The sequence below is a fragment of the Zingiber officinale genome, chromosome 3B (genome assembly GCF_018446385.1).
Source record: "Zingiber officinale cultivar Zhangliang chromosome 3B, Zo_v1.1, whole genome shotgun sequence".
Lineage (NCBI taxonomy): Eukaryota > Viridiplantae > Streptophyta > Magnoliopsida > Zingiberales > Zingiberaceae > Zingiber > Zingiber officinale.
The window spans coordinates 47,679,055-47,687,710 of NC_055991.1; the positions used below are offsets into that span (position 1 = coordinate 47,679,055).

General features: G+C 41.0%; 1 protein-coding gene across 1 annotated transcript; it reads right to left on the bottom strand.

The window, feature by feature from the left end:
• Positions 1–6,325: 6,325 nt before the first annotated feature.
• On the bottom strand, positions 6,326–8,337 carry LOC122056471 (tubulin beta-7 chain-like). Its single transcript, XM_042618442.1, has 3 exons — positions 7,670–8,337; positions 7,318–7,587; positions 6,326–7,233 (listed from the first exon to the last, which is right to left on the bottom strand). The coding sequence occupies exons 1-3, from the start codon at positions 8,061–8,063 to the stop codon at positions 6,563–6,565; spliced, it is 1,335 nt and encodes a 444-aa protein (XP_042474376.1). The 5' UTR covers positions 8,064–8,337; the 3' UTR covers positions 6,326–6,562.
• Positions 8,338–8,656: the final 319 nt, after the last annotated feature.

Consider the following 8,656-nt stretch of genomic DNA (forward strand, 5'->3'; position numbering starts at 1 on the left):
GGTGCAACACCACTCGAGCTCATTATTTTAGCTTTATTCCCGCACTACTAATCCAAGACCTAGTCTTGGGACATCTCGTTCTATTTTGTACTTGCATATTAATTAAATGGCCTAGCAAGAAGGATACAACACCGTTCGTCCCCCGCTCTTCACCGGAGAAGATTTTGGGTACTGGAAGGGATGAATAGAAAATTTCCTAAAGATCCAGTTCGAGATGTGGATGATCGTCAAGATTGGATTCCAACTGCCAACCAACGAAGACGGCAAGCCTACACCCTGCGAGAACTGGGAACTAACCCTAACCAAGAAGGTGGAAGCCAATGCCAGAGCAACCTGCACCCTCAAGTGTGGACTGACCAAGGAGGAACTCAACCCTAATCAAGAAGGTGGAAGCCAATGCCAGAGCAACCTGCACCCTCCAGTTGGTCCGTTTTCAACCACAAAAGAGCTATGGGAGAAGCTGATCGAACTACACGAGGGCACCTCCGACACCAAGGTAAGCAAGAGAGATTTATTGTTTAATAAATTATATAATCTCAAAATGCAGGAAGGAGATACAATAAGTCAACTCCATGCACGTATTCAAGAAATTTTCAACTCCCTCCACGCGATCGAGCAAAAGGTCGAGAATAGAGATATAATAAGGTACACTCTCAACGCGTTTCCGAGGAGTACATTGTGGGCATCAATGATAGATGCCTACAAAGTCTCCAAGGATTTATCTTCTATAAATTAGATGAGTTATTCTCTGAGTTTGAATTACATGAGCAGACTAATGCACAGTCAACCGAGAATGACATTGCTTTGGTTGCAGGTACAAGCAGAACACGCGAACCAAGACCAAGGTATAAAATCGAACCAGAAATAGATGAAGAACCTGACTCAGACGATGAAGGCGATGAGCTAACGGCTGAACTCGTCAACCTTGTAAAGAAGCTCTACAAGAAGAAGAAGGGGTTCAACAAGAAGGACCTCAAGAAGGCAGTTCAGTCCAAGGAAGCCCAATCAAGCTTGAAGGTAAAATTTGAAGTGACGTGTTATGGCTGCAACCAGAAGGGACGCATCAAGACCAACTGTCCCAACTAAAAGGAGGTAATGAAACAAAGAAAGAAAAAGGTCTTGAAGGCAACATTCGAAGAATCTTCCTTAGAAGACGACAACAACGAACTCGATCAAACGAGTCTCCTTGCAATGATGGTTCGGGACTAGATCAATATGTCCGAGAGAGAGAGAGAATCAAAAGCTGAATCGGAAAGAAGCCATAGATCCGTATCCATTTCCGAAGGGTCTGACCCCACTGTAAGTATTCCGCGTTTAAACAATTTGGTTAATTATTTATTACATAAATTAGCAAAATCTAATATTCGGATCAAGTCACTTATGAAAGAGGTAACAACCCTTAAAGAAGTGACTAACTCCAAATCCTTGTCTAAATCCGTTCAGACTGGAACCTCGACTCAAGTCTAAAAGCTTGAGGAAGAGAATTCCAACCTGAAAATTCAAGTCAAGGATTTGAAAACCGCGTTGGAACGGTTCACTTTGGGTTCCAAGAATCTTGACCTAATTCTTGGAAAACAAAAGGCCGTATACAACATATCCGAAATTGGATTCAAGCCTAAAAAGAAGTATATATCGTATTTATTACTTGTACATAGAACAAATAGAAAAGTGGTCCAAGCATGGGTACCTAAGTCTAACTTGGTTAATCAAGTTGAACTTGGTCAATATTGGGTCCCTAAGGATCAAGTACACTACTTTGATAGATCATATCGAGGCTATGATCCAGGGGGAGCCAAAAGAAAAACTATATTAATAAAAAGATAAATCATTAAAAGAAAATAATTTAAATTAAATTAAATTAATTTAAAAACTTAAATCTAAGTTATAAATTAAACCATTAAAGGAATATAAATCTAATGTATAAATAAAAATATATAAAATTATCAATAATGTAGGGGAGGCTCCGGAATAGCTGGCACCTCCAAAACTAACCTACCCGGCAGGGTAACCCAAACCAAGCTACCCGGCAGGGTAATTAGAATTAATTAGAAAGGGAGCAAGTTTAACTTGACCTATGGTACTGGTGAAATTTTGGATGATAGTACGTTAGGGAAGCTTAGTCTATGCATGTCTAGGAAGATATGGCTTCGACCTGGTGCATTTGGCTAAATGGAACTGACCGAAGCTACCCCTTACGGATCCTAACTAGTTAGACCAAGGTTTTGTATTAAGTTCAGTGGATAGGACTATTTGGAAAATCTCAAAGGCATGGTTACTTTAATGATGTCCAAGTGACTCACCATAGCCCAGAAGTTTATCCGAAGAATGTCTATTTGTTGAGCCCAAAGCTAAACCTGAATCTAACACAAAAGTTAAACCAAACCCTATAATTGAACCCAATTCATCTCATAAAATTATAGGATCCCCTTATTGAAAAATTTAGATTGGGTGAGATGACTAAAGATAAAATTAAAATTAAATTAAATCCAAATTAAATTAAATTAAATTAAATTAAAATTAAAATTAAATTAAATTAAATTAAATTATATTAAAATTAAGTTAAAATTAAAATTAAATTAAATTAAAATTAAAGTTTCAAAATAAATAACTTAAAGTTTCTCAAAATTAATTAACTTAAAGTTTTTTTAAAAAATTAATTAACTTAAAATTTCTCAAAATTAGTTACCTTAATTATTCTTTGAAAGGTACTTAACTTAAAACAAACTCAACCATCTCACAATCACCCATAGGAATAACTGAGTATTAACCTAGATTGGGTGAGATAGAAAATTAGGGAGCTTATTTCAATCAAACTATCTTTTGATCCATAAAAAAGAATCCAATTCAAATACTTTATTTGTAGGAATTGGATCAATGGATGTTAGATAGTGGATGCTCCAGACATATGACTGGAGATAGGTTGAAGTTCACTAAGCTCAAATGCAAGAACCTAGGATCAGTTGCATTCGGCAACGACAGGAAACTTAAGGTAATCGGAAAGGGTAATATCGAACTTAGTTCCAATTTTATTATTCGAAACATTTTATTAGTTGAAAATTTTAACTTTAATTTACTGAGTATAAGTCAATTATGTGACAGTGGCTACTTAGTTACTTTTGATAATTCTGGGTGTTTAGTTAAAAATATTGATAATCCCAAAATCATACTTAAGGGGCTTAGGAAAAATAACATCTACACAAATTGATCTGCCCATATCCTCAACAAAGTGTCTATTGACACAACAAGAGGAAACCAACTTGTGGCACAAAAGACTGGGTCACACTCATGTCAAACTCATTTAAAAAATGAGTCGAAATGACTTAGTTAGAGGGCTACCCAAATTAAGGAAGTTAGAAAATACAATTTGCCAAGCTTGCCAACAAGGTAAACAAACCAAATCAACCCACAAGTCAACAAATCTAGATAGAACTAACTCCTTACTTGAGCTCCTACATTTAAATCTATTTGATTCACATAGAGCCAAGTCACTAAGCAAGAACCAGTACTGTTTAGTCATAATTGATGACTACTCTAGGTGCACTTGGGTAAAGTTTCTAAAAACAAAAGACGAAACTTTTGAAACTTTTAATAATTTTTGCAAGTTAACAGAAAATGAAAAAGATACCAAAATTAAAAGAATAAAAAGTGATCATGGGGGTGAATTTGAAAATCATAGGTTTACCCAATTTTGTAAAATCAATGGATACAAACATGAATTTTCATGCCCTAGAACCCCCCAACAGAACGGTCTAGTGGAACGGGAAAATAGAACCCTATAAGAGGCCGCTAGAACCATGTTAAATAAGTATAACTTAAATCATCAATTCTGGGCCGAAGTAATAAATACAGTAAACTACATTCAAAATAGGATTTTAATTAACAAATTACACAATAAAATCCCCTATGAAATATACTATAATAAAATTCTCAACTTGAACTATTTAAAAGTATTTGGATGTAAAGTTCACATTTTAAACACTAAAGATTACTTAGCAAAATTTACACCAAAATTAGTTCAAGGAATATTTTTAGGGTACTCCTTGTAGGATCGAAAAGAATTTAGATATCTCCACAATAGCATGATATTGTCCATTTTGGGCCTAGACCCTCATGGCTTTGCTCTTAGGCTCTCCCCAAAAGGCCTCATGCCAATGGAGATATCTTTCTCTTATAAACCCATGATCTTTTCCATGTGTTTTCAATATGGGACTATGTTTGCAACCTTCCAACCCCAACAATCCCCTCCTCAAACAAAGGACCATGGGCTTCCCACGTCCGATCCTTGACCCACCAGGACTTCCTACCCCTCGGTCTACCCGACCTACTAGGACTTCCTGCCCCTCGGTCTACCCGACCTACTAGGACTTCCTGCCCCTCGGTCCACCAGACCTACTAGGACTTCCTTGCCTAGCCGCAACTAGGACTTCCTGCCTGGTGTCTGGTCCTCTTGATCCGAACATAGGAGCCCTCACTTTCTTTGTTCGAGGTCAATATTGTACTCACATGGTTCAATCAGACCATAGCTCTTATGCACAGTTGGCGGTTAAACCTTCTGGCAGCCCGGGCTCTGATACCAATTGTAGGATCGAAAAGAATTTAGATATCTCCACAATAGCATGATATTGTCCACTTTGGACCTAGACCCTCATGGCTTTGCTCTTGGGCTCTCCCCAAAAGGCCTCATGCCAATGGAGATATCTTTCTCTTATAAACCCATGATCTTTTCCATGTGTTTTCAATATGGGACTATGTTTGCAACCTTGCAACCCCAACACTCCTCAACCAGTAGGGCCTATAGAGTTTATAACAAAAATACCCTAAAAGTTGAAGAAACAACTAATGTAATCTTTGATGAAAAAAATAACCTACCTAAGATTAAGAGTACGCACTTCCATAATAATAGAGGTTTTGTTCTTTTATGTAGTCAGTATAAAAAAAAACTACCTCAAATGGTCTTGCTCAATACACTCATAGTGTACTAGTGTAATTTTATAGTCAAGATAAACTAATACCAAATTACACTACAACCACTCCAATGGTTTGTCCCATTTCATCTTGGTTGTGAGCTACTATTTATAATTTATAAGGAACTGATAACATGATCTTCTTTGTGGCACCACACACCATGTTATCTAAAATATAAATTAAATAGATAACTACACTTAACATAAATGTAGACATTTGACCAATGTGGTTTTTATTTCAAAATAAATATTTATACAAAAAGTTAGACTTTTAGTATACACTCTGACAAATCAAGCATGCTACAAATCCCTCTGGTAAATAACATGAGACTAAGTACTCTAGGTCCAGCCAGTTATGTAGTCAGTTAACCATATAATGGGTTACTTCTCAGAGAACCTTAAACTGATCGTCCGTACACTAACGGGTATGAAGCAAACCTAAGGTCAGGAAGTCCGACCAGGTTTATAAAGAGCTGCTTAACATCTGTGCGCATAAGAGACGAATACATTTGACCTGTATGAGTCCGTCCAACCATATTATCAGTCGAATACGCATGGAGGCCTTCTATCCCTTGCAAAAACCCCTAGGGTTAACCAGTAGTAGAGTCTAACGGGTGTACACAGAGAGACTCCTAGAGAGTAGGGAGTTTGACCTTTACCTCAATCGAACCTATGGTCGATCGATTGTGAGGTGTGGTCGGACATCCTCTAAACTTGATCGGCTATTGAATGACCAGACATGTTAGCTTCCCAGTTCAAGAGTAAAGCACTAAACATCCTATGTCCGACCGACTTAAGGGCCGGTTAGCCCTCTTCTGAACGACTTATAATCCGGTTGGATTGGCACTGCAAACCTTAGCGTTGGATGAATAATAAAATCAGATGGAAAATACTTCCTTTCCTTAAGTTTGACTGCTATACTATTTTAGTTTTAACCTCCACACCATTTTAGGATCTGCGTATTATATCCCGTATCAGCTCTCTTGCAAGTAACATGGAACCTCGTCATCCCAATACAATGCACATCAAGCACATTAATTTTGTTTCCATTATTATAACTTTTATTCTCTTTTGAGTCATGTAATTGTTAAGTCAAGCAGTTGAATGTTACCACATGATATTTTGAATTTAAATCTGGCCCATCAATTATTTTCCTTGAAAAAAGAACTTATATCTAGTAATATAAATATCATAATTAATTTTTTAAAAATATAAAAATTGAAAATATTATAGCGTCCGTCCCATCAAAAAATTGGGGTAAAAAGAATTGGTGGGAATATTAATTATGAGTATGTATACTTCAAATCTACTTCAAGATTAGTCAAGCGAACAAAATAATTGAGGTAATAAATATATAGATCTTTCAATCGAACAACCAAATATCTCATTCTTAATCTGCATAAACCTATGAATTACACTCAAATATTCATGACAAGGAATTATTGAACGTAGGTGTAGAAATCGACAAGAGAAGAACAGAACAATCAACCACAGCACTGATCGATCACACATTTCGAACTCGATCGATCGCAGAAAGAAAACATTCCATTGATATATGCATTCATGCTTGTATATGTGTAGATGATATCGCCACTTAATTAGTTGTCTTCTTCCGCGTAGGCTTCTTCTTCTTCCTCTGCGTCGGCAACGGCGTCTTGGTACTGTTGGTACTCCGACACGAGGTCGTTCATGTTGCTCTCCGCCTCGGTGAACTCCATCTCATCCATACCCTCGCCGGTGTACCAGTGCAAGAAAGCCTTGCGACGGAACATGACGGTAAACTGCTCCGACACGCGCCTGAACATCTCCTGGATGGACGTGGAGTTGCCCATGAAGGTAGCCGACATGGAGAGCCCAGTGGGCGGGATGTCGCACACGCTCGACTTCACGTTGTTCGGGATCCACTCCACGAAGTAGGACGAGTTCTTGTTCTGCACAGCGATCATCTGCTCGTCCACCTCCTTGGTGCTCATCTTCCCGCGGTACATGGCGGACGCCGTCAGGTAGCGGCCGTGCCGCGGGTCGGCAGCGCACATCATGTTCTTGGAGTCCCACATCTGCTGCGTCAACTCCGGGATGGTCAGCGCGCGGTACTGCTGCGACCCGCGTGACGTCAGCGGGGTGAATCCCACCATGAAGAAGTGGAGCCTCGGGAACGGGATCAAGTTCACCGCCAGCTTCCGCAGGTCGGAGTTCAGCTGCCCCGGGAACCGCAGGCAGCACGTCACTCCGCTCATCGTCGTCGATATCAGATGGTTCAAATCACCAACTGTATATGCACAAATCAATGGATCAATCCTGAATTAATCGATCAAAATTAATTAGTAATTAATTATCACATTGAGATACTCACAGCTTGGATTGGTGAGCTTGAGGGTGCGGAAGCAGATATCGTAGAGGGCCTCGTTGTCGAGCACCATGCACTCATCGGCGTTCTCCACCAGCTGGTGCACCGACAGCGTCGCGTTGTACGGCTCCACCACCGTGTCGGAGACCTTGGGCGAGGGGAACACCGAGAAGGTCAGCATCATTCGGTCCGGGTACTCCTCCCTTATTTTGGAAATCAGAAGCGTCCCCATGCCCGACCCTGTGCCGCCTCCCAGAGAGTGGCAGATTTGAAACCCTGCGCGCACGATCAAATCGATCGATTGATTGCTCCTTTATTGAGGGATTTGGGGAGGTGTGAAGGAAGAACTCGCGCGTACCTTGAAGGCAATCGCAGTTCTCGGCCTCCTTGCGCACGACGTCGAGGACGGCGTCGATCAGCTCGGCGCCCTCAGTGTAGTGCCCCTTGGCCCAATTGTTGCCGGCGCCGTTCTGGCCGAAGACGAAGTTGTCGGGGCGGAAGAGCTGGCCGTAGGGGCCGGTGCGGAGGGCGTCCATGGTGCCGGGCTCCAGGTCCATGAGCACCGCTCGCGGCACGTACCGCCCCCCGCTCGCCTCGTTGTAGTACACATTCACCCGCTCCAGTTGCAACCGCGACTGCCCCACGTAGTTGCCCTTGGGATCGATGCCGTGTTCGTCCGACACCACCTCCCAGAACTTGCCCCCGATCTGGTTCCCGCACTGCCCTGCTTGCACGTGCAGTATCTCTCTCATCCTTCAGTCGATAGATCGAATTACTCTGCACAAATCCACAATCAATGGAGGAGAGAGTGGGATCGCCGTGAGCTTTTGTAGATGTGCGAGGAAGAAGGCAGAGATGGTTGGTGCAAAGAGAGGCACAGGTGGCAGAATGTGACGTGGGGGTTCACTTCCTGTAGCTTATAATTCCTGTAGCATTGAAAATATGCAACACCAAGCGTGAAGATTGAATCCAGTCGATCTGGCCCTGAGGACCAGAGCCTAATTAGCAGGAGGCTGATCCTACGTGATTCCTTCTTTATGTTTCCCCCCTATTTAAAATGGAGAAACAACGTGAGAGGGGAGCTGGTGACATGTGATCTTGTAGTTGACATGGACATGGCAACAGCAGCAGAGCTGGAACTTGCAAATATTATAACATGCACCTAGCTCATCACCTCTCCGTGCTTTGATTCTCTCTCAAATCATTGAGATTATAATACTTTCATGTGGATACATATAAGATTACAGACTACGTACACTGGACAAGAGAGCCATCATTTCCGACTAAACTTCGTCCAAGTCAACGAAATGGGAAAGAAAGAGATCTGGATCCAGTAATTAATTTA